Raw genomic sequence first — 27732 nt, 5'->3', positions numbered from 1 at the left:
GCTCTTTTAAACAATTATCCACACTCCAGAATGTGGAATGTTTCCAGATGCACATAGAAATAAGGAAAGTTAATAAAATATCTATAAAAACATAAAACTAACCAACATTAAAATCAGTTGTTACTACATATACACAATATGCGTCGACTTCGAAGTGGGTGTCATGTCCGAATGGTTTAGTCGTCTGCCCTGGAAGTTTGACCATAATCGAAGTTGTGGGTTCGAATCCTGGTAACGTCCCTTTTTTTTTTTTAAATTCCGTCTTCTTTTTACAGAACGTTGAGAGGGATAAATGTCCCATCCATCCTCCCCCGACCTCTTTTTTTTATTATTAAACTCTCTCTCTCTCTCTCTCTCTCTCTCTCTCTCTCTCTCTCTCTCTCTCTCTCTCTCTCTCTCTCTCTCTCTCTCTCTTTTTTTTTCTATTTCATTAGCAAATATATTCGTCCCCACTCCGATCTCAAATAGTGTCTAAAAAGAATAAATAATTAAAAAGCAAACAAACAGAAATATTCAGAGAGCGACCAAATGGTCAGATAGAGGAGAAAAAAACCAATAATTGTTTTAAAAATAAAAACAATAATTGTTTTAAAAATAAAAACAATTTAAGAAATCCATGCTCATAAACGGAACATTTACATAAAGGTTTAGCAAACAAAAAACTCTAAGGTTTAGGTCAAAATATTTTTAAAAAAAAGAAAAAAAGAGAGATTTCCCTCGGAGCAGGGAATAGTGTTAACAATAATAATAATAATAATAATAAATAATAATAATAATAATATAATAATAATAATAATAATAATAATAATAATAATAATAATATAATAATAATAATAATAATAATAATAATAATAATAATAATAATAGTAATAGTATGATAATAAGAGTATTAATAATAAAAATAATACTATTATTGATAATAATATAATAATGATTATGATGGTAATAGTAATAATAATAACAAATATTACAATTATTATTATTATTATTATTATTATTATTATTATTATTATTATTATTATTATTATTATTATTATTATTATTATTATTATTATTATTATTATTATTATTATTATTTATTATTATTATTATTATTATTATTATTATTATTATCATTGACCAAAACAAAAACAAAAACAATAATAGATCTAGAGCAAGTTAAGTAATGAAATAATATTATCGGAGAAATAAAAAATTCAACTGATTAAAAAAAAAAACTCTTGCTCGGAACTCGGAACAAAAGTGAAAACAATGAAAATCAATTGGGAAGAAAGAAAGAAAAGTAAAAAAAAAAAAAAATGAGTGGAGGAGGGGGGGGGTCCCGACTGGGTCGAATCTGTGCAGCTAATAGGAGTAAAATGAAAGGTGGCCTTACCCACTGAGCTGCCTATCCACACCGCTATCGGAATATTTTAAATTCATATATGAGCTAAACATATTTCCACCATTTTTGCTTCCTTGTTTTGGTAGTTATTTTTATCTCTGATTCGAATAAAAATATGTTGTTGGATCTAGTTTTGTGGACGTGTGATACTAAATTGTATTGTCTTGTGCGAAGCAGACAGGAAAATAACAGGTGTGGGTTTTGGGCTTTGGGGCGAACAACACCATGGCCTAGGAATTCGTCCGCGACATAAAAATTATTCCCGGTCGTCCCCAAAATTGTGGCCAGAATGAGCAAATTATAGAAACAAGAGATGATCAATAAAGTTAACAGGTAGGTTGGTAATGAAAATTTAAATGGTTGGTGGACTATGAACAGATTTGATGATTAACAACTTTCTTCCTGGTTGAAAATAAAAAGTCGAATTGCCAGTTTGACGTTTTCAGATCAAAGTAACAAAAGAAATTTCATTGATCCATTTGCTTTAAAATATTTTTTTTTAAAGAGCTGGATTTGACATTTGATCACTATTTACTTTCATCTTGTGTTAAATATCACTTGATATATTAACTGTTTTGGGACACAACCACTAGTATTTTTTCCAGAATATTTGGTATTTTTCACGCCTAGTTTGGCATTTTGCATAAAATCTTTCTGCCCACTTGCTACATGCGTCTGGGGATAGTATCCTCAGACAGGTGTCTAGGGATAACAAAAATTGGTTATCCCCAGACACCTGTCTAGGGATAACGAATTTTTATTATCCCCAGACAGGCGTCTGGGAATAATGACAGCCATCACTTAAACTTGTTTTTATTCTCTAAGTCTTAGTGTTATAATAATAATTAATAATAGCCTATTCAATAATCAAATGGCATACACGCTGGAGTCGACATTGTGAAGACCAGCATTTAGATTTTGTAAGTTGAGAATGAGAGCTTCTTAACTTCTTATTCTTATTCTTATCATCATAATTTATAGGCTGGAGTGGAGACGACGTTTTATTTTTATTTTCAAATTCATCATTATCTTTTATTCATCATTATCATATCTATTCATGCAGCGTAGAGCGTGAAGTGAAGTACCGGAGTCTACTTTGAAATACAATTACAACCCTTTTAGCTCTTTACTTTATGCCGATATTGTAGAGCATTTTTTTATTTGGATGGGATAGACATTTCACACACAAAGATACACACAACGCTGCTCGTCTATCCAGTTTACCTATTATCTCAAAATCCGCAAATTGCCGCACAAATAATACTTTTGTCATCGATCTCTTCTATTTGTTTATATGTTGACTTATTTTGCTGACTAGACTGGACATTCCCAATCCTTTTCTGCCGTGTCTAAATTTTAAGTCATCCATTAACGTTGTTTCTGTTTTGTTATTTTTTTGTTTGTTTTGTTTTTGGCTGAAGAAGGGTTTTATGCCCAAAGCGTTCAATGTTTGGTGTTTTGTTGTTTTGTTTGTTTTTTTTAAGGGGGGGGGTTGTTTGTTGAAGCTATTATATACATTTTTAGCACATTACCTGCAATCCACAGCTTCTAGCAGCTCTGACCAAAACCGTTGATTATTTAAGACCACAATTACCAAAGGCAGGCCTTAGGTGCTGCCCTGTTAGAGTGATATCTTGTGTTACCTGCTAAGTATCGTTCAGAAAATCTCGCACTGATTGCATTGACTTTTGTAAGTTTACTATTGTCACAACAATGTCTAATTATTACAATAATGATAAAACGTGGTAAAATAATATAATAATATATAACCTATTGATGAGAATAATAGTGACAGAAAAAAGGAAGAAGAAGAACATTAAATATACAAATCAATATATAAGCTTTAAAAGATAAAGGAAATTTTTAAAAATAATAGTGGCAAGAAACCAGATAAATAACAGTTTGAATCCGGGATGACATACACTTATTTGCAGGTCTGATAACCCAATTATTATGGACTCATTGTTGTAATGGAATTCTCAAAGAATGACGAAAAATATTGTCCATTACAACAATGTTAAACGTGGCCCATTTTATAATTGTGTTCGGATGTCAGACCTGCATATATGCACACAACGATCCAGGACCTTCTAATCAAGAATCAAACAGCTTAATCACTACACTTCACTACAGACCCATCCAAATTGTAGAAATATTTAATAATGTCCATTTAGAACAAATTTTTGAAAATGAATTATGCCACTTCTGTTTTGTTATTTTTAAAATGTAAATTGCACATTAGAAAGAAAAGAAACAACCTAGACATACAGATGTTTTCCTTTTTATGGTTTTACTGAATTTATCAGCTGCGTTAAGTGTCGCTCTATTAGAGTGATATCTAGTCACCCCAATTTCATGGACCTTATGGTTGAGAACTATATGAATTCTTTCTTTTCTCTTTTTTATTCTTTTTCTCACCATTTAAACGCTGAATCGCTTCATTTCACCCTTAACATATTCTTCTTTGTCCAAAAGAAAAGAAAAAAAAATTGCCTATCTATGACTATGAGGCTGCAAAATTGGGATTTTAGTTTTTACTGTTGATGACCTGCTGTTGTAGCTGAAGCTGGTAAATGTGAGCACAATTTGACAGTCTAAGTAAGTACAGTTTTATCAGTTATCCATTGCCATTATTAAAGTATTTCCAAATTTATGTCACTCTGCCATTTTAATTTACCAACTTTTTAATGATAAAAGATTGTTAGAATGATCGATCTAATTTATTCCCTATTTTCAGAGACTTGCCACCTGATACATGTTTGTGACAAGGCCATTGTCATATATATATAAAACAGAAATTATTAAATCAAAAGTCTGAACACCACCATGGGAAATCAGCAGCCTAAACAAAAGAAGAAAGGTAGTGAATGATTATTTTATTTATGATTTTTACAGAGGAATGCTTTGAAGTATTAATGATTAAATGTATAATTTATTGCATTCATTCATTTGTGACCCACAGAATGGCATTGTGTCAGGCTCACGAGATGAAATTCTGAAATTTGAAATGAATGTCAAATGTATAAAAAAATTTGTATATTTTAAATATGTATGCTTTATTGAGTCGAGTGAATGTGGTTTCTTAAACTGCAAACAACTAAAATTTTATATTTCTGATATTTTAAATGCAAAATTCCCGTTTTGACATCTGATTCATGCTGATTTAATACTCAGCTACTTAACTTAGGCGTTGAATTAAGGAAAGATAAATTTCCATAAAATGTCAAGTGGGGCTTAAATTCCACAGATAAAAGAGGAAATCAGAATAAACATTCCTTTGTATGAATAGGGGAATCCATGCTAATGAGTTATTAATCCATGCGACACCTTATTGATTTCTTGTTACTCTATATATAGTATAGTACTGGGTTAGATCTTTGATTGCTCATGGTGGGCAGATAACTTGCTGTATCTTCTATCTCCCTATATCTGTTTTCTGATTTGCTTTCTGTCTTTGTCTTTCTCTTGGACGTCTACTCCGGATAATCGCAACACCTTGGGATCAGCAAAAATGTCGTGAAGACTCTGGATGGAGTAGAAATAGAAACTGACTCACTCATTACTCCTATTTCAACTGGCCAGCTTGCATATACTCATCATGTTGTTCTTTTTTCTAAATGAAGACAACCTCCCCCTTTCTTTTCTTTATAGCAGGACGATTATACCACAATGTCCAAGCATGAAAGCCGGGCAGTTAATTTTCCTTCATGATGATAGGGAACAAGAAGAAAGTTTGAACTTTGTCTGCAACTTTGATGAAAGCTTATCTAATAATCAACTTATCTGATCGCAATATATATTTCCCTTTCATATTTGTGTCTCTTTTGGATATAAAAATCATCTTGCTTGAAAAACAGCTTAGGCAATAAATATTAATGAATGATGATTGGGTAAAAGTAACCACAGCCATATTCATCATGTGTCATTATAAAATTCCCAACAAGACACATGTGATATCAACTGTATAAATCACCACCATTATTCGTCTTATTTCATTTCTTACAATAGAATAATAACAATGACAATGAAGTAGCCCAGGCTTTAATGAATCCTGAGCCATATTACTGTTACTGTTCCAATGATGAAAATGGTTATGTGTGCAGTTTTAGCCAGATAAGTTATTAGAGAATTATGGTTTCAAAATTCAGTATCTCTGTTAAAAGTTTAACACATTATCAACCTCACAAGTTAAAGTTGTTGATTGTCACATGGAATTGATAGAGGAAGATAAAACTCGTATACTTGTGGAAGACACACAGTTGTAGACATAAAATCTGACATCTTTGAAAACATTCCACTTCATGTTAAGTCATTAGGGACTTGGTATTGTGACTTATGTTTCTCTCTCATTTTCTTTTTTACAATCTTTATTCCCATTCTCTACTCTATTTTATTTTCTTTCGTGTTTTTATTCTAAACTTTTTTGATGACCTTTAAAAAGGTTTTTGTTTTTTTCTCTCCTAGGTGAAGAAATCACAAAGAAAATAGTAGTCGTAGGTGATGGTGGTGTTGGAAAAACCTGCTTGATCTACCGTTACATCAATGATGAGTTTGATGAATACACATCACAAGAGTATATAGCAACAGCTCTGGATATTAAGAATAAAAAGATAACTCTCAAAGATAAAACAGTGAGTCCAGTTGTTATTATCATCTTCAAATACTCTCAAGTACAATTTCATCTCAGTTGTTAGAGCACCAGCCTCACTAGTAAAGGTACATGTGATGATCCCAGAATAAGATCTTGTTAAAAATGTTTGTAGTGACTAGTTTTTGATATTGATGAGATCCTTATTTTCCTTATTACATTTATGAAACATCTATATTTTTAAAAACTTCATTGTGTGAGATTTATGCAATACAAAGTTTGATGTTTTTTTCTTAGTCGTCATAAGTTGTTGAAGAAACAATGCCACCTCCTGTACAGTGCGAGCCACAATCTCGTAAGGTTGCAGGTTCGAACCCCCATCACCGCCGCGAAATTTTTATTCTCTTTTGTCGTCTGTCACTTTCCTACTCACTTCATTTCTTGTTGAGCCACAATGTCAAGAGCTTAGAAACCTTTTTGAAACGCTCAGTAACACACTGCCACTTGACACAGTACCTGTGAACTACATCATCATTCATCAGAGGCACATTTCTTAAGCAGGAGTAAGAGAGATAAGAAGCCAGCTTAGGAATTCCTACGAGTTACACAAGTGTTTACTAGCTGGTCAACAGCCATGGTACTCGCTTGCTCTTCACGTGTCAATACACTTTTACCATTGATGCACGAATGCGAACAATGTAAACTAGCATTTGATCTCACTTTGTACCTTCTAAGGAATGCACCTTAGAATCTTGAGATCAGGGTTGAAGCCTCAGCTGACGTCATTGTTGCTGATGTGATGAGAATCAAGAGGAAGGTAACACACCATCGGAACCAGTTTCCAGCCATACTGCTATTGCATCTATTTAGACCCTGTGCTGTTTGGCACAACATCTTGAGTGTGCTTCCTTATTTATCGCCATTGCCAGAGGACATGTTCTTTAAAATTATTCCTGACCTTTTTAATAGGCAAATCAAGTCAAGCGCCCTAGATTAAAAAATCGTTGGCCAAATCATCTCGATTGACTTTTCTTGTTTTTGTCTCACATTTTCCATTTGTTTCCTTCTCAATTTTTGTAATGACTGACATATTGACATGATGCTTATATCGACGTATTACTGTGATCCCAATATATGTATATATATACATATTTATATATATATATATATATATATATATATATATATATATATATATATATATATATATATATATATATATATATATATATATATATATATATATATATATATATATATATATATATATTCAGAAGATCACTTCTTACGTGTAAAGTGGTATTTGAGAAATTTAAGAAAACTTTGACATAACATGTCTTTTCAATATTATCATCTAAGGGGAAAACTTTGTGGAGCTGCAGGAAAATGAGTCACAGTGAAAACATTTTACTTTTAGAGATAAATCACATTTTATGATTCTGCTTACATACATGAGTTTAGAAGCTGAGTCATGGTCTTTCAGATTTAGCAATTTATTAGTAAATTTACAAATTGAGAATATTGAGGTTAAAATTTTTAATCAATTGATAGGGCAAAGTAAATAATCTATATCCAAATGGAATTTAATATAGTAAATGTAACTTGTCTCATTTGTGATGCCTGTGTTTCCTGAGTTTTGTTTTTTTTGTTTTGTTTTGTTTTTTAAATTAGTTTTCGAGATAGGCCCTAAATAAATATTTCCTCTAAGGATGAATGAGGGGAATTTAATCAATTTACTTATTTATTTGATTTGTTCTTGCAGATTGAAGTCCTTTTATATGACATAGGGGGTCAAGAAACGTTTGAACATATAAGGAAGATTAAATATCCAAAATCAGATGGTGTCATAATATGCTTCAGGTGAGTGCATATTTTTACATATATACAGTTACTCAATCTGAAAGAAAAGTTACATTCACAATCTGTTGTATTTTTGGTAAGATGGTGATGATAAAAGGAGATCTAAATCAATGGAACACGAAACACAGCTTATTCGTTTTCTATTTACAACGGAAAACGTTGCTCTTTTCACCAAAGGTTTCATACAGTGTAAATGACCTTAGTAACTACCGTCCCGTCTCAAATCTGCCATTTCTTTCTAAAATCCTTGAAAAAGTTGTACTCAGACGTCTTTCACAACATCTCCATGAAAACAATCTATGGGAAAAATTTCAGTCAGCTTATCGTTCTTACCACAGCACAGAAACTGCTCTGTGCTGTGTTGCGAGTGATTTGCTTGATGTTTTAGATAAAGGTTCTGTTTCTCTTCTGACATTGTTAGACCTTTCGGCGGCGTTTGATACTATTGATCACGGTATTCTCATTAAACGACTTAATATAACCTTTGGCTTGTCTGGGACTGTCTTGCAGTGGTTTGAATCTTATTTAGATGGCAGAAAGCAACAGGTTATGATTTTAGATAAACTTTCTCGTCAACATACATTGTCTTTTGGTGTTCCTCAAGGCTCTGTTTTGGGTCCAATTCTTTTTGTTTTGTATACTTCTCCATTATCTAATGTCATCACTGGTCATGGGCTGCGCTATCATCTCTATGCAGATGATACGCAACTTTATGCTACTGATAAAACTAAAAATCTCGAAAATATTGTGAAACGTGTGGAAGAATGTGTGACGGATGTGAAAGAGTGGATGGATGCAAACAAGTTGAAAATGAATGAGTCAAAAACAGAAGTGATGATTGTGGGAAATAGAGGGCAGTTGAAGGTGAATGATGGTCTTGAGGTGTTGATTGGGGTGAAAAGATCAAAGTTTCAAAGACTGTGAAAAATTTGGGTGTCTATTTTGATTCAGAAATGAAAATGTCAGCTCACATTTCTGCTCTCTGTAAATCTTTATACTTTCAATTGAAGAAAATCAGTTCGATCCGTCAGTATATTGCAATTGGAACATGTAAAACATTGGTTGTTTCCCTCATTTTTTCGAAACTAGACTATTGTAACTCGCTGCTTGTCAACTTGCCTCAGGCTTCTATTAAACAATTGCAACTACTGCAAAACAGTGCTGCAAGATTAGTTTTTGGCAAAAAAAAATTTGATCATGCAACCCCTTTGTTGGCCTCTCTCCACTGGTTGCCCATTGAAAAGCGCACATATTACAAAGCAGCGTGTCTTGTTTATAAGTGTTTGGCTGGTATAGCACCGGCATATCTCACAGATCACGTGGTCATGTGTAAATTTGAAAATTACACTTTAAGATCATGTAATGACCAAACGAAAATTTCGGAAAAAAGATCAAGAACAAAATTTGGTGATAGATCGTTTGCTTGTTTCGGCCCCAAGATTTGGAATGAACTACCACGTGGTCTGAGGGAGTGCAAGTCTTTACCTACTTTTAAAAAGAATCTCAAGACACATTTTTACTGTATTTGTTTTTCTTGACTCTATATGAATCCTTGATTTGGCTATGAATTGTTATTGTTGTTATTATTTTATTTTTTTATTTTTTCACTTAAAATTGATATTTATATTGTAAAGTGCCCAGAGCTTGTGTTTTACACGAGAATGAGCGCTATATAAATGTGTATTATTATTATTATTATTATTACAGTCACAAGAGTTACAAAAGTGACTCGTCATTCGTACATTCATTCATTCATTATTAATTTCTTAATACATTACATTCCCCCAACCTTAAATAATGCTAATACAGAAATAAAAGTTAAGGTGAATATATATCTCATAAAGTAAGGTGTTGCTGATTTTCTCTGCAAAATCATTAATACTTATTTGATGGGTGAGTTTCTTACCGACTATCATAAATTTAGAAGTTGTTTGATGAGAGAGAAAGAACAAGTGACGAAACAAGGTCACATAACAAATTATAAAGATAAGTGGCTCAAATTCCTTGAGCAAGAAATGGTCATGGTAAAATTACAAAGTTAACTTTTCCGGTGGTTTAATTGTTCTGCGTGATCTTCTCAACACTGGTGTGGTTCGAACATTACTTTCAGATGTGGTCGGCGTCAGACTGCTTTCATCATCTGCTGACTCATCTGTGGTAGAAGTAGTAGTCGTGGGTTGTGTTGACTGATCTGCCAAGTCAACTGGTTTGCTATTCATTGCATTACTCATACCCATTTGTTCAGTGTCTATTTCCCCTTCCCCCTCTTTAGAAAGAGATGCCCCAGCATCGAGATCAACATGAGTTAGGATAATGTGATCTGCATGAAAGCGTTTAACTTGATCAGTTTCATACATTTGAACTCTGTAAGACATGGGACCTGTTTTCGCAACAATTTTGGCAGGCAAAAATTTTGGGTCAGATGGATTGGTATTGCCTTGGTTTTTAACAAAAACATTGTCATTAATGGTAAAGTCTCTAAACTGAGAATGTTTGTCATGGTAAGTTTTCTGACAGTCCAAATTCTTTTCAACAGTTTTGTGCACCTGATCATGAATTAAATCCAAACGCGTCTTTAATTTTCTACCAAGCAACAGTTCAGCTGGGGTGAGGCCTGAAGTTGTTTGTGGCGTTGATCTGTATTTCAGAAGAAATCTGTTTACGCGTTCAGGGACACTACCATTGTTCATTTTCTTCATCGCCGACTTGAAGGTGGCAACTGCTCTTTCAGCTAGGCCGTTTGTAGATGGATGGTATGGTGTCGATTTGATGTGTTCTATGCCGTTGAACCGAAGGAAATTTTGAAACTCTTCACTGACAAATGCTGGACCATTGTCCGAAACAATTTTATCGGGTAATCCATGAGTTGCGAACACATGACGAAGTTGAAAAATAGTATCCGCTGAGGTAATCCGTTTCATAATGCGAATTTCTAGCCATTTAGAGTGCGCATCCACAATAATTAAGAACATATGACCTAAGAATGGGCCAGCGAAATCAATGTGAAGACGACTCCAGGGTTTGGTTGGCCAGTTCCATGATTGTAGGGGTGAGTGAGCGGGTACGTTCCTAAAACTCTGGCAATTGGCACACGATTTCGCACAGAATTCGATATCCGATGTGATCCTCATGGATGAGTGAAAGAATATCCCGTTGAAGAGACGTTGGAACGATGATACGCGTACCCCACAGCAGGCATCCATTGTCGATGCTCAATTCGAGCTTGCGTGCGAATTAGGGTCTAAGTTGTTCGCTAATTGTAGTGGGCCATGGATGACCATGTGCGACGATTTGATACACCTGACGAAGTACAGGGTCGGTGGTGGTTTCCGATGCGATGGTGGTACTGGAGATGGGTAGGTTGTCGATGACCTGGAAGATCTGGTGAAGATCTTCAGGAAACGGCGTAGGTGCTGCCACTTCAGGCAGCGGTAGACGACTGAGTGCATCTGCGTTGTTGCGTTGACCTGGGACGTGTTTCAGTTGGTAGTCGTACGCGCTCAGAATGACCGCCCATCTCTGTACTCGCGATGATGCGTGGTCAGGTAATGGTTTGTTTTCTCCGAAAAGACCCAATAGTGGCTTATGGTCGGTGTTGATCGTAATATGTTGTCCAAAAACGTATTTGTGAAATTTTCGTAATCCAAAAATGATAGATAACGCTTCTTTGTCCAGTTGGGAGTAATTTCGTTCTGCTTTATCCAACGATCTGGAAGCAATTGCGATAGGTTGTTCATTCCCATTGTTGAAACGGTGCGAAAGAATCGCTGATACGCCTCTTGGTGAGGCATCGCAGGTAACGACAACAGGGATGTTGGGGTAGAAATGAACCAGTAGCCCCGTGGACATTAAACACGATTTCGAATCGTCGAAGGCTGATTGCTCAGCTGATGTCCATTTCCAGGTGCTTCCTTTCTTTAGTAAATTGTATAGTGGTGCAAGACGGTGTGATATGTTGGGTAGAAATTTGGAATAGTAGTTGATCATTCCAAGGTAGGCTCGTAGTTCCTGGATTTAGGTTGGTGCAGGTGCTTTTCGTACAGCTTTAATATTCTTAGATTGTGGAGCGATGCCATTCTTCGTGAGGCGGTATCCAAGGAAATCGATTTCATCCTGCAGGAATTCACATTTAGCCCTTTTTACGTTCAGTCCCCTTTCTTCACAGCGCTTCAACACGGCTTCAAGTGTTTCGAAGTGTTGTGCATTGTTGGCGCCAGTGAGATACAGATTGTCGAAGTAGATCACCGTGTTTGGGATATCCTTGAAGACAGATTCCATTACCCGTTGGAAGATGGCTGGGCATGAAGATATGTCATATGGTAGTCGTTTGTAGCGATAAAGACCACGATGCGTGTTGATCGTTGTGACGTTTTGGCTATCAGGGTCGAGAAGAAGGTGAGTATACGCATGGCTGAAGTCAATGGTTGAAAACTTCTCACCATGTGCTAGCCTGTTGGCCAACTCTTCTATCCTCGGAATTGGATGTTCTTCCTTTGCAACCATTTTATTGACGGTCACTTTATAATCCCCACATATGCAGAGTGTCGAATCAGATTTGAGAGGTACGATTGGTGTTGCCCAGTCTGAGTAATTAATCTTCTCAATGATGTTGTTATTTTCTAGACGTTGTAATTCTCTTTCAATTTTGTCCCGAAGAGCAAATGGTGGATGGCGTGCTTTTTTGAAGATGGGTGTGGCGTTTTCTTTCAGGAAGATGTGTTGGGTGTGGTTGTTTAGTAACCCAGCATTGTCGTTGAACACGTATTTGGAAACCATTGATTGGAGTTCCTGTGCGTGTGTTTTAGCGTTGGTGTGGAAGATGTTGTTCCAGTTGAGTTGGATGGTCTCCAACCAGTTTCTTCCAAGTAGTGGTGGACCAGCGGTTTCAACGATGAGTAGAGGCAGGTTGGTTGCTTGCTGTTGTTGGTACTGGACCTTCACGCGACATTGTCCGCAAATCTGTACGGTGTCTCCTGTATATGTTTTCAGGACAACAGTTGATGGTTTTAGAGGTGTATGTAACAATAAGTTGTCGTATGTTGTTTTCGGTAGTATAGTTGCTGATGCGCCTGTGTCAAGCTGGAATGACACTTCCTTCCCTTCGATTTGAAGCGGTATCCACACCGGTGTGTGTGTTTTTAAGTCCTGTTCCATGTTGAAAAGGTCGTATGCATTTGATTCAGGGTGATCGACATTGTGATGATGTTGATGGTGATTTTGGTCTTCTGATACATAATTCGATCGATGATTCCTAGTGTCGCTTTTAGCTGTGTGTGACGATGGTTTATGATGCTGAGGTTGGTGGTTGGGTCTGTTTTTCGATTTACATACCTTGGACAGGTGCCCCACTTTGTTACAATGAAAACACTTCGCGTTGATCCATTTGCACGGAGTGCCTCGGTGGTCCCTGTCGCAGCGTTGGCATTTCGATGATGTGTGAGACTGTGACGTTGAACTCGGGTTGGTGAAAGTTTTGTGTGTAGGTTTGTTGGCGTGGTCATTGTTGTTGTAGCGGTGTTGACGAAGATGGTGTATCTTATGGTCTTGGTGGGGGCCTGCTGTTAGCAAATCTTTTGCTCCTGTTTCTGATGTGGTCACAGCTTGGGCGATTGTGACTGCTTTCTGGAATGTGAGATCAGTCTCAGAAAGTAGTCTGCGCTGAATCTTTTCATCATTGATCCCCCTCGCAGTCGCTCGCACAGACGTTCATCCAGTGTTGTGCCGAATTCACAGTATTCACTCAGTTGCCTCAGTGACGCAATGTATTGATTGATGGATTCTGTTGGTGCCCTGATCCTATTTTCGAACCGGGTACGTTGCACATATTTCAATTGTTTTGGCTCGAAGTGATTTTTCATCAGCTGGCAAAGTTAATCTAGTTTTAGTTCTTTGATGTTTTTTGGTGTAGCCAGATTCCTTAGTAGCCTGAAGTTTGATGGACCGATAATCGTGAGGAATATTGCAGTTTGTCTATTTTCGTCTTCGATCTGATTTGCCACGAAGTATAGTTCTACTCTTTCGAAGTATTCTGAGAAGGACTCTTTGCTAACGTCAAACTGCTCTATCTGGCCGAAATTCATCTTAGTTTGCTTAAAATATGGTCTAGGAAGGTTAAATCTAATACTTTACTTGTTGATCCTCGTCGCCAATGTTGTATTTTTGGTAAGATGGTGATGATAAAAGGAGATCTAAATCAATGGAACACGAAACACAGCTTTTTTCGTTTTCTATTTACAACGGAAAACGTTGCTCTTTTCACCAAAGGTTTCATACAGTCACAAGAGTTACAAAAGTGACTCGTCATTCGTACATTCATTCATTCATTATTAATTTCTTAATACATTACACTATCCAACTGCGACTGTCATATATAAATGATTATCAGTAGCTGTACAGATTCACATATTATTCTTCACAAAAAAATGTAAATAAATGATTGGGTAGAAGTAACCAGAGCCATATTCATCATGTGCCCTTATAAAATTCCAAACTCAACATGTTTTCTAAATGGAGATTTAATTCAAAGACCTTTGAACCAAACAAAGATATTATAGTTTGTATAGCTAAATGGTCCACTTCTATTTAGAACTATATCATTTATATTTAGAATGGATAATATCAATATTAGTTGTAAACAGAGGTTTGTGCATTCTGAGATGGTCTACGTTAGGGGTGAGTGAGTTAATCAAATACTTTTAAATCAAGACCTTCCATCAAAGTTTTGCAAATTACTTCAGGAAGTTTTGGGTTTTAAGACTGCTGGACATTTACCATTCCAAGATTAACATTTTTAATACGTCAGTATAATTATCAACATCATCATCAATAATTTACAACATTAATTCATTTTCTGCAAGAAAAAAAAATGGAAAAAAAGTATATTGCTGTTGCAATACAAGAAACACTAACAAAACCTCTCTCTCTCTCTCTCTCTCTCTCTCTCTCTCTCTCTCTCTCTCTTCCTCCTCTCTCTCCTCTCCTCTCTCTCTCTCCTCTCTCTCCTCTCTCTCTCTCTCTCTCCTCTCTCTCTCTCTCCTCTCTCCTCTCTCTCTCTCTCTCTCTCTCTCTCTCTCCTCCTCTCCACTCTCTCTCTCTCCTCTCTCTCCTCTCTCTCTCTCCTCTCTCTCCTCTCTCTCTCTCTCTCTCTCTCTCTCTCTCTCTCCTCCTCTCTCCTCTCTCTCTCTCCTCTCTCTCCTCTCTCCTCTCTCTCTCTCTCTCTCTCCTCTCTCTCCTCTCCTCTCCTCTCTCCCTCTCTCTCTCTCCTCTCCTCTCTCTCTCTCTCTCTCTCCTCTCTCTCTCTCTCCTCTCTCTCTCTCTCTCTCTCTCATCTCCTCTCTCTCTCTCCTCTCTCTCTCTCTCCTCTCTCTCTCTCCTCTCTCTCTCTCTCTCTCTCTCTCTCTCTCTCTCTCTCTCCTCTCTCTCTCTCTCTCTCTCTCTCTTCTCTCTCTCTCTCTCTCTTTTTTTTTTTTTTTTTTTTCTCTCTCTCTCTGGGATGTCTTTTGTTGAGTTTTGTTTTGCTGCCGTCTGAATTCTTTTACATTGTCTGGAAGAAAAAAGATCATTGAGCCGCTTTCTCCTTAAGATAGAGAAAAAATACAAGAACAGAAACTAGACGATTCTGCTAAATGCCTGAAACATTTGTAGATCGCGGAAGTGACCTTGGGCCTTGGGAGACATTCAACATGTTCCTCGATGTAGATTCACTTAATATTGTTATTTTAATCGTGGATCTTTTGTCTGTTGTTGTTTATTAAATTCATTTATTCAATTTGTCAATTTTTAGTAGTGTTTGTAATGTTTAGTATTGTTTGTAGAACAAACCTTGATTGATTGGTAAATGTTTAAAATTTCCTAATATGACTGATGTTTTGGTTCTCCAGTCATTGTCCTTGAATTACATTGAAAAGTAGTGTAGAGCAGTCGTTCTATGGTTTTTTTTTTCTCTAGCCATCTATCGGATCGAGATCCGAGGGTTTTCTTTTATACTAGGGTTCTAGTTAGGCTAGTGAGGTCGTAATAAAGGCTCTGGGGTTTTTGTTTTTTCCTATTAGTATTAGTGTTAGTTAAAGGTACTTACTAGTAGTACTAGTTAGTTAATTTCATATTCTACGTTTGTTCCCGAATATTTTGACAGGGGTTATCCAGCCCCCACCAAGGGGGGATTTTATTTTCTTCTTTTCATACTTCAATTAAATGAAAGTAAATATCTCAATATTGAGACAACACTTATTTTTTTTTGTTAGCTTCAATCTAAAAACACTCTTAGTTACTGTAAGTTTTGATCACTAAAAAAGCAGAAGTAAGACAACTATCCCCTCCTTTTATGCTCCGACAGGCTACTTGATTTGTGAGTACTAACAATATTCTTTTAAAAGCATATTAGATTGATACATCTAACAACAGAATGTTTGACACTATTATCAATTTCTGCTGAGGTCACCGATGGTTAAGATAAATTTTCAGACAATTGTGGAAATGACGATTTATAGGCCTGCAATGGACCACATCATTTGTCCAATTATGTCTAACATGGTCTACAAGTGTCTTATAACGTTTTACATAGAAGCAAAGTTAAGAGTCAATTCAAAATTCATGGGATTGAAATCATAATTCAAGACATAAGAAAACAAATCAGATTGATGAGAAAAAGGCTATGCATAGTCATAAAGGAAAATGAGAGATCTATAGATGACATCAAAATTTGAGAATTACATCCCAAATCTTTGATATGACAAAATTGGGGTGCATTTATTAAAACAATCGTAGAATTGACATCTTTCAACATAATATGTACCTTATTTAATGAAATACTCAGTTTGTATTGGATGTGAAATAATATTTTAAGTGACATGAAATTCATTATTGAATTACTGTAATATTCTCTTTGTGTTTCTCACGTCCCCAGTATTGACAACCGTGATAGTCTAGTCAATGCTGAAAAATTATGGATACCAGAAATGAAGAAGATGTGTCCGGGTGTTCCAATGATACTGGTTGGAACCAAAAGAGATTTGAGGGATGAAGCTGAAAGAATTGATGGCTTCCTGAGAGAGTCACAAGGCCGTACTCTCGCAAAGTCAAAAAAACTTCTTGCCTACCAAGAGACGTCCTCTCTCTTAGGAGAAGGTGTAGAAGAAACATTTTCTATGTTGGTTAAAAAAGTTTCAAAACAGAAACCCAAAAAGAACAAGGAAGAAGAGTCATAATGATTTCTCAATATAAAAGTTAGAGATTTTCATTCATGTTTTTAAATTCGTTTACTGAGGTTTAAAGCTCATTCTTCTGTGTAAGCCAATACTTCATAAATTGTCTTTATTCTATGCATAACCATCATATTCAAATTAATGAAAGGCGCTTGATGATGCAAATGCAATTTACCAGTAACAAACTATAGACAATTTCATGAGCCTGATTGTTCACAATATGCATTTGAAATATGTGTTAACAAATTTTGTGAATTTATTTAAACATATACTAAATTATGAATTTTATTGTTTTTTAATTTATGATTGACAGTTAATGTCAACTAATTGTTGAAAAAGATATTGCTTTAATATTATTTAATTGCACTTTTAGATTACTGAATGGTGTATTTAAAGCAAGGTATTTCTCTCTTTTAATTGTTTTTCTCGTGATCACTGCATTTTACTGTTATATCATTTTCAAGGGAAAAAATTCCAAAAATGCATATACTAATGATTTGAATTGAGTATAAAAAGTAAAAATGTTCTAAGTGCTTTCCATATATCAGCAATCATAAGTATTTTGTCAAATTTGCACCCTTTCCTCTCAAGATCTAATCCTAAGCAGAGTCAAAGTGTAAACGTTTTTGTTATTTATTAATTTAATTGTCATAGTACTCCTGATATCATTCTGTGCCTTTGTACTTTCTAACTCATGTTCAATGACATTATTTCACACTCAAAGATCAAATATTCAGATTTTGTGATTGGCAGGTTTCATAGTTGAATTTACTTCCTCTATGGGTCATGGAGAGTTCCTATATAGGTCAACTCTTTAGTTACTCTCTTAAACCATGCCACGAGAATAGGTCCCATAGTTCCTAAGCTGAGAACCAGAGATCTGTTCTGAGTTTTCGCTTATTACTACCTTTCTTCAGTTCTTTGGTTCTTTGCCAGGTTTGCCTCTTTCGCATACTCCAACCAGTCACCATCCATTTACTATATATGTACTTTACCAAAGTCACCCCCACTTGTTATAACAATACAATTTTTCCATTGCCCAATGCCCTGCCATGTGTGGGATAGGGAAGATGGGAGGTTGCATGCCCTTGGACGATTCCATTATTTCCATCAACCAGGGTATGTTTCACAGTCTCAGCGATTCCTGGTTCTGTCCAAATTTCTAGGAAGTGGACCCAATGCCAAGGTCGAAAAAGAATTGGTTCTAGGAACTGGAATTGGTCCTTGTGGTTCTCATTTTCCAGGAACAGAGAACTGCAGTTCTTACACAAGCTTAGAACCGCTCAGCACTAACTTGTACCTACATCATGTGGCTTACTTTTCTTGTCCTAAAATGTGATCATTGAATTTCAACATTATGTCTTTTGTGGGATATGATATTATTTTTCTCTTGTTAGTCCTCTGCATTGGACCATGTAATTTTTAATGTATATAAGCAACTTTTGGATGTATCCCTTTCAGCAATGATCCCATAGCGGGTGGTTGGATGGGAGCATCACCCTTGAATCATATACCTATGATGTTTGCATGGGTGTACGATCCGATAGTGATGTCGTTTCTTCTTCTCTTTACTAGCCTATCCTGCTTCTTTGGTTTGTGATTGTATTTTTGACAGGGGATATTTTTTTTCCTGTAAATCCTCTGCCTGTTTGTTCTTGGTTATTTATAATTTAGCTTATGATATCTTTAGGTTATGCTTTTGATTGACATTTGTACTATTTTTGTTAGATTGCTTGTTTTTTTTTTGTTTCAGCGGTCTCTCATATAACCTCAATTGTGTTGGAAGAGACCTAAAGCAACAAACAAACAAAACAAAAAAAAAAAATGCTCCCATAAAGGTATCTTGGTGAAGTTTTTTGTTTAGTCTCAGATTAGAAGTCCTTCAAAGCCATTAGACCCATGGAGCTGGAGTTTATCCCAGTTTCTACAGCACGAAACGGACAATAGCAATTGCTCACTACCCTTCAGATAGGACACTAGTCTATCGCAAAGTGCTTTCCACCAGTTCTAACAGACCCAGCTATCCAGTCACTGCTAGGTGGTCAGGGGGTTAAATAAAAATCTCAACTTCACCCGGAATCTACCTCATTCCCTTTGCATGTGAAGCGAGTGCTCTACCAACTGAGCTATCTGGACCCCCTTGTCTCAGATTAGTCTTGACTTACTGACTTATGAGCCGTTTGCCTCTCTGTCATAGGACTGGGACGTCTTGGGTGCCTCCACCAGGCGGCACTTTAGATCTAACCGATGTTGTTGATCCAAAACAATTATCTGCAGTGCCTGAAGATCCTCAATGGTGTTGAGATTCAGTTGCTGATTTTCCAATGTCCTTAAGTCTGTCAGATTAGACACATAATTATTTTGCTGCTGAGCTCCACTTCTATTCTTTCTAAATTTCCTTTTCCAAGCACTGATAAACTAGAGTTGACAATATTTAATTGTCCCATCATCGTATTTTTTGACAGTACTGATATGACTAAATTTTGTATTCAGTATTTGCTTGCTTCAGTGAACCCTGTAGCTCAATTAGTAATTACCCATGTGTAAACAAAGTTACTTTAACTCATCAGTTTTTTATCTGGAATACCTGGCTGGGTATATCTGGGTCTATAATCAGGAAAGTGCTTTGCATTAGATGGATGGTAAAAGATTTGATGATATAAGATTTGTGAACTCCCGTATTTGGCGTGACCTTAGGAATGAGTTCAAAAGTTCAAACGCATGAGTTCAAGTATACTTTTGTTATGCCCCTTCAAAAACTTCAACTATATTATTATTATTGTCAAAATGTGTTATTTTGTTTACAATGAACTGTTCTTGGATTTAACAACTTGACATAAATTCGTGTCATTATCCTTTTTAAAAAATAAAACTGGATGTTTTGCAAGAGGGGGGGGGGGGGGGTATTTTTAAAACTCCTACGTTTTCTTTTACAAAGGAAAATAGGGATGCCCATAATATGTTTTCTATAATCATAGTATAATGAAGTTTTCTCCAAAACCAAAGGGCCATAATAATCTCTATTATATAATTTACTGGTATGAACTCTGGCTGTGTTTGAGTTTGGTTGCACTGAGGGCCTATTTGTCATCAACAATTTTTTAACTCTCATACAATGAAAATCAGTTCAACTATAAACAATTTAATTATAACGTTTGGGGAAAAAGGGTAAAGAACTTGAGATTTTGTCAATGTCAGTAAGTTATTAGTCATCCAAAAGCATTTATATTAAACTTCTGTTAAACCTTTAAAAAACATTTTTCCCCTTTACTATTTACACTGCATATATATTTTTGATTTCTGTGATGAGTAATTTGCATCAATGTCACCTCCCTATCGCCAATATTAAACTGTAGCACCAATTTTTTGGTATCATTATTCCAGTAGTGCATCATATTATCTTTTCTTTTTATGACAGAAAAGAAATTTCAATTAAATTGGACAACTCTGCCATATGCTGACCAAACACATTGTTTTCATTTTGGCCAGAAAACATCTATCGATCGAATTCGATGACCCTCTCACTTGTCCAAAATTCAAAAACTTTAAACTAGGTAGCAGAATTGCTATATTTCATAAATTATGAGTCAACCCTAAATTTCTTTTATTGTTTTTATTCAATATGTCCAAAACAAAATAGAAGATACCCCCCCCCCCCCCCCCCCCCCCTCCTCCTTCTCTTTTTCTTTTGGTTTAGCTGGATTTCACTTGGACATCTTAATTGTTATGTTTATTGAAATTTATATTTGCATACTGTACATTCCTATCCTAAAGCAGTACATTTTTTAAAGGGGGAAACGGTGTTTTCTTATTTTATTGTATAGTACTTTTATATGTGATAACATGCTTATGTCAACTTTCCTTTTCTTACTCTTAAGTATGTCCACAATCTATAATCGTAATCTGAAAATCTGTGTTCCTTTTTCCTGGCGCTGATATGACATCAAAATGTTGTTAACACAGACATACAAATGATTCTCATGATAAAATATTTTATACATATTGATTTTGTAATAAATCCCTCTTCCACTGTAAAAGTCCCAATGCTCTTGAAAACTCACACTTTTCATGTTTATTATTTTCCTGAAAGCTAACTTATATTTATAAGAACTGGTAATTGAGGATGGTCGTCACGAGGCGAGACCAAACGAAATAATGATATGAGAAAGTTACATATCTTATCTAATAAACAAGTGTGATATAAGGACAAATATTGATTAAAGCCTTTAAGATGCGAAATTGAAATCCATTCAGGAAGTTATAGAAATCCTATCTGCTTTATTTTCTCAGATTGTTGCTAGTACTCCTCTATAACAATCACAATACACCTCCTCATCGCCTTTATGACAGAAGTAATATTCTGTCTTTTTATCTTATTGGGAAAATTACGTAAGAGAACAAATTGAAAATCAATCATGAAAATGTTTCTCTTAATTGTCTTCAAATAAACTAACAAACTCATTCAGACTGAATACCACTGTTGCCGTGCATACCAAAGGAAAAAAAAAAGAAACAAACAAACAAAAAACAAATAGAAATTAGGGTACTTTTATGATAGTCTTCAGTGAATTTTTAAAGGTTTTGATATTGCACGCAATTTTGTCTTACAAGCGGAACGCATTTGTGAAAAATGTCAAGATTTCGTGAAGGAGTTTTAAAAGTTTGACGCCCCTACTGCCTAGTTTGTATTTTACTTAACTTGATTTGGTAGTACTCTATTAGTATCTCTATTCAGCCGTTTAATTCTTTTTAACTAGTTATTTTAGCACCAGCTGGTGCGGAAACCCATCTAAATTTTTTTATACGTGCAGCTGTTTTGCCGCCATATTGAATGAATTATTATTCATAATAAATCTCATTGCATTATTCTGTACCTTTTCCAATTTTTAACCATAATATGGTTTTTATGATGAAGATCCCAAACTGGACAATCATATTCCAGTATTGATTTAACTGCAGTTTTGTATCATTTCTCTGATTTTGGGCAGCTTGGTGTGTTATGTTTGAAATATCCTAGGGCAGAATTTGCCTCATTAAACACAGATGTTTTTTTTGTTTTTTTTTGTTTGATTTTTGTTTTGTCCATTGACATTTGCCAACAATCTTTAAGTATTTTGCTGTGAAAAAATAATTGTTTATCTTTTTGAATGTGTATTTGCCTATACAAGAAACCATAATCTGCATTTTATCTTAATTTTATTTATCAATTTCGTGAATATAAATCAGAGAAAGACAATGTCCTAAAACTGATCATCGATCTTGATTGTGTTTCATTTGACTATTCAATTTACTATTACTGTTTTGGGCCTATTTGACAGAAGTGAATTAATCCAATTTAATGCTTCTGGGTGTGGTTTCTTACCTCCCATAGTGGGCAGGGAGGCACTTACTGTGTCTTCTATCCCCCTATATCTGTTTTCCAACATGCTTTCTGTCTTTGTCTTGGAATGAGATTACTAGGTTTTGTCCAGGTCCTGGGCGGATACCCTAGCTGGGAGGAAAACAGTCAAATATATATTTAGAGTTTTGGGAGATGATATTTTTTTTCTTTGTAAATCATCTCTCTGTTATGCACTATTGTTTTGTTTACATATTGGATATGATTTGTTAACATTTGAGTGTATCCCTCTTAGTTGGGACATATGCTTGTGTCTGGATGAAACTTTTAGGTGATCTCAAACTAACCAATTCCCCTTTGTCTTACCATTTCTTGTGTGCTTTAATTGTAATTCTAGAACTTTTTACTGTCCCATGTTCTTCCTTTTTACTGGCGCTGATATGACCTTAATGTGTTGCAAGCACCGTAAAACCCTTAAAAACATAAAAAATAAACAATTTAATGCTTGTCCTGCAACTGTAATTATAATTATTATTACAGCTATATTAGGGTAGTCGTTAAGAGGGCAAGATCATAAAAAAGTAACGAAAAGTGATTTAAAACTTTAAAGGTATTTAACTTTTTTTTAAAAATTATTTGCAGCCTATTTAATCAAAAGCTTTGGAGAAATCAAGACGTAATTAATCAATTTGGTCTTTGGCATTTCAATAATTGCTGAAATCAATAATGGTTGTTATCAGCTGTGATGCTTTTTTCCGATGCACAACTTTTTTCTGTCTAAGCCATTTTGGGTGATACATTATTTCAAGACATCAGTTTTCAACTTCTGAAAAAAATGATTTATTTTTTTCAAAATAGTTATTTATCTTGCAATTTTCACCATGCGCTATTTTTCAGATTGATATCTTGCACTTAACTTTCATTTTTCTTTAAACCTCTCATTATTTTTGTCTTTCAATTTAACTATTGTTTACTTAGCAATTATATTTATGCAAAATAAAACATTACTTTATTCAATAGATATATATATATATATATATATAATTTCATAAATATTTGTATCTCATCTTAACTTGACTAATCATTACCAATCTTTATTCCCTGGGTGGGGTTCCTGACCTCCCATAGTGGGCAGGGAGGTACATACTGTGTCTTCTATCCCCTTATATCTGTTTTTTGCATGCTTTCTGTCTTTGTCTTGGAATGAGATTACTTGGTTTTGTTCTGGCCCTGGCCGGAGTCCTGGCTGGGAGGGAAACAGTCAAATGCATAGTTATTGTTTTGGGAGATTATGTTTTTTCCTTGTAAATCATTTCTCTGTTATATATTATTATATTTTTTATTTTTAATGTATAATGAAATGTAAGCATTTGAGTGTATTCCTCTTTGTTGGATCTTGTGCTTGTGTCTGGGTGAGACTTATAGGTGATCCCTGACTAAGTACATTGATGGTATGCTCTTGGAATCTACATCTGATCCCTATTTGTTCCCAGTTCCCCTTTGTCTTCCTTTCTCTTGGGTGCTTAAATTGTAATTCTAGAACTTTCTACTATCCCATTTTCTTCCTTTTTACTGGCGCTGATATAACCTAAATGTGTTGCAAGCGCCGTAAAACCCTTAAAAACAAACAAACAAACAATCTGTATTCCCCTTGTTTGTTTGGGTTTTTTTGGGGGTTTTTTGTAATAAAAATTCTCATTTATATGATTTATAAAGCGCCTTACCTTACCCTACTTTAAGGTATAATAATAGTGGGCAGGGAGGTACATACTGTGTCTTCTATCCCCCTATATCTGTTTTCCAACATGCTGTCTGTCTGTGTCTTGGAATGAGATTACTTGGTTTTGTCCTGGCCCTGGCTGGGAGGGAAACAGTCAAATGCATAGTTATTGTTTTGGGAGATGGTATTTTTTTCCTTGTAAATCATCTCTCTGTGTTATGTATTATTATATTTGTTATTTTTGTTTTATGTATAATGTAAGCATTTGAGTGTATTCCTCTTTGTTGGATTTTGTGCTTGTGTCCGGATGAGACTTATAGGTTATCTCAAACTAAGTACACTGATAGAGTGCTCTTGGAATCTACATCTGATCCCTATTTGAACCAATTCCTCTTTGTCTGCCATATTCGTGGATGCTTTGATTGTAATTCTTTAACTTTTTACTATCCCATTTTCTTCCTTTTTACTGGCGCTGATATGACCTTAATGTGTTGCAAGCGCTGTAAAACCCTTAAAAACAAAATTTTAAAAAGGTATAATAACTGAACAGCATTGTTTTAATATTGTTGTAACGGACAATATTTTACTTTAATTTGAGAATACGTCTATTACAACAATAACAGCATGGATATTCTAGATGTCTAATTGTACGATTTCACATGACTGCCGATAACACAAATGCAGTTGGTCACTTTGTGGAATGGAGCACGACTCACTGGTCGTGCAAATTTGTGCGATTATAGGGACATAATGGTCAGCTGCTTTGGCACGATCAGCTGTTGGGCGAATTCTTATTATTATGCAGTGAGCCTGTCCCTGTTGTGATTATTGTAATGGAAATACTTTCAAACTATGACAAAATATTGTCCATTAAAGCAGTGTTAAAACAACCAGTGTAACAGAATCTGATAGAGATTTGTTTTGATTTCTTTTGATGTTGTATGTGAAAACTGACTTTGTAAGAAAATTTTACTATAATATTATATTAGGGTTAGAGTTTTAAGAGAAAGCATTGAAAAAAAATCTTTTTACTCACTATTCAGTGGCTCTTCTCTCTCTTTCCCTCTCTCCTTCCCTTATATTTATAATAAAAATTTTAAAAATTATTTTATTTAGACAAGCATATTGTTATTTATATTTATATACTATGCAATGTTTAATTCTAAGATAACATTTTTTTAACCAAGAGCACCCACTGAGTATCTTAATTTTATTTTTTATTGCAAAAATGTCCATTTAAATTTCATTTCACATCATTTCTGTCAATTGAATAGAGTTATTGCGTTTAGACGATCAACCCAAAATCTCAACTTTCTCTGAGAAAATGCTATCATCAACTGTTTTGAGCTCTCACTAGATTGACTATTTTGAGTGTGGCTTTTGTGTTATCGTTTCGAGCATAAGAGACGTGAATAGGGTCTTTTGATCTCCCATGTGAAGTCCCAGGTTTGACACTTTTTTGCCATGATGAGGGTCATTTAATTTGATCAATATTTGAAGGACGAGTTTTCTGGCCAAATTTTTAAATACCTGTCTTTGTAGAGTGCGGAGGTTAACAGGTTAAACGCATTAGAATACTATAATTTCCAAAATGAAGGCCATAATTTAACCCTCAACATGCTAGGTTTGATTTTACTTAACATGATATGATTGATAGAGCCCTTGCTTCACACACAAAGGGACAGTGATCGACCCACTCGAGATTTTTTCTGAAGTAATAGCAACAAGGAAAGGTTTCTCTCGGAATTCTCTTCTATTCCTTGTTCAAACTAAAACACTTTTTGGCTCGCTTTTCCCTGTATGCTTGTAAACACAGATATATTTGTAATCTTCTGAATATCCAACCCATACTTTTTTCTTGCGCTAGATAACCTTAAATTATTGCAAGCATTTTTATAAAAGCAAGGTCTCCTTACGAGTCATAGCTCCAAGGTAGAATGTGTATAAAAGTTGTGGCTTTTTTTTTTGTTTTGAGGGGGATTGGGGGGGGGGGGGGTATAGACCTAATTTTTTTCTTCTGTATTTTACCACTGTTTGTTAGGTTTCACATTCTTAAAAGTATTAGCTCTCAGCAGCTGATGACCATAGATCTTATTTTGATAATGATGTCAGTGATGGGGACCTGTGCAACGTTTTGTCTGGAACTGAATTGTTTCTCAATCTATGCTCTCGAATCTTATTCATTACGCTTACCACATGCACTGGACCAATCCATTCGGTTTCTTGATGCTTATTCGATGCAAGTTTTTTATGGGAATAAATATAGATTTTTAAAACTTATTTCGACGAGTTTATACTTTTTAATGAAATGTGTGGCAATTTTGTTTGTTATTTTTCTTTCCATCTCGCTCTTTGCACTCACTGATTTGTTATTTCCAATCAACCTCCCAGGGCATACAATTGTCCTTTTACCTCCCTGCATTTTTCGCAACCCTAACTGGAGAACTCCTCAGTCCTCAGTCCTGGGGACAATAGCCTTGGCCTCGTGACTTGCGGTAATGGGCGCTCTATATCTGGGTGGGGTTCCTGACCTCCCAGTGGGCAGGGAGTTACTTACTGTGTCTTCTATCCCCCTGTATCTGTTTTCCACCTTTCTGTCTTTGCCTTGGAATGAGATTACTTGGTTTTGTCCTGGCCTGATGCCCTTGCTGAGAGGGGGACGGTCAAGTGCATATATAGTTTAAGGAGATGATAGGTTTTTCCTTGTAAATCATCTCTCTGTTATGCATTGTATTACGTTTTGTTTAGATATTATATATGATTTGTAAACATTTGAGTGTATTCCTTCTAGTAGGGGCCTGTGTTTGTGTCTGGATGAGACTTTTAGATGATCTCAAACCAAGTACTTTGATAGTGTGCTCTTGGAATCAATATCTGTTTCCTATTTGAACCAATTCCCATTTGTCTTACTTTTTCTTAGGTTCTTTAATTGTAATTCTAGAACTTTTCACTGTCCTATATTCTTCCTTTTTACTGGCGTTGATATAACCTAAATGTGTTGCAAGCGCCGTAAAACCCTTAAAAACAAAAAAAAAACAGTGCTCTATATCTGTCTGTTGATTTGCAATCTCTGCTTTTCCTTTCATTTCCCCTGACCCTTCTGTAATCTTTTACTGACGGAGAAGCAGATGGACAAACACCTTTTTATGAGATATATAAAACATATATATATATATATATATATATATATATATATATATATATATATATATATATATATATATATATATTATAATATATTTAATAGGAATAAGTTACAGTCTGGTCAGTAAATTAAGCACCTTTATTAAAGTCAAAACCAGGACAAAATATCGAAATTTACACAACATAAATCTGAATGGACATGAATATTTTAACAGATGTGTCACTTGAATACAGAAAAATAATGAAACAAACAAACAGACGTCATTGATAGGGAGATCCATAATTTATTGTAAAATGCATTTGATCAATATGGGGGTAACGATTTCTTTTTTGATTTCTCCTTATTTCTCCTAGAAATGTTATAATATATCAGAAATGTTTTTCATGTGTCTGTTTTTTGTTGTTGTTATTGTTAATTTTTTGTTGTTGTTGTTCACAAGGTTATTTATGTTATAATAATAAAATAATATGATATTACGTTATGTTAAACAAACA

The 27732-nt window shown here is 35.0% G+C and overlaps 1 protein-coding gene across 2 annotated transcripts; it reads left to right on the top strand.

The window, feature by feature from the left end:
- The first annotated feature begins 1390 nt into the window (after positions 1–1390).
- Positions 1391–26373, top strand: LOC144971315 (ras-like GTP-binding protein rhoA). Of its 2 annotated transcripts, none has more exons than XM_078911961.1 (5): positions 1391–1717; positions 4122–4244; positions 5849–6015; positions 7735–7832; positions 16738–26373. In XM_078911961.1, the coding sequence occupies exons 2-5, from the start codon at positions 4211–4213 to the stop codon at positions 17036–17038; spliced, it is 600 nt and encodes a 199-aa protein (XP_078768087.1). In that variant the 5' UTR covers positions 1391–1717; positions 4122–4210; the 3' UTR covers positions 17039–26373. The 2 variants fall into 2 exon arrangements, with proteins under 2 accessions (XP_078768087.1, XP_078768086.1); XM_078911960.1 differs by lacking the exon at positions 1391–1717 and adding an exon at positions 2052–2304.
- The last annotated feature ends 1359 nt before the right edge of the window (positions 26374–27732 follow it).

Source organism: Berghia stephanieae, chromosome 4 (genome assembly GCF_034508935.2).
Source record: "Berghia stephanieae isolate SIO BIC M18660-M18661 chromosome 4, UCSD_Bste_1.3, whole genome shotgun sequence".
NCBI lineage: Eukaryota > Metazoa > Mollusca > Gastropoda > Nudibranchia > Aeolidiidae > Berghia > Berghia stephanieae.
Note: the sequence above shows the minus strand (reverse complement) of the source record. Positions and strands in the feature narration are given on the sequence as shown.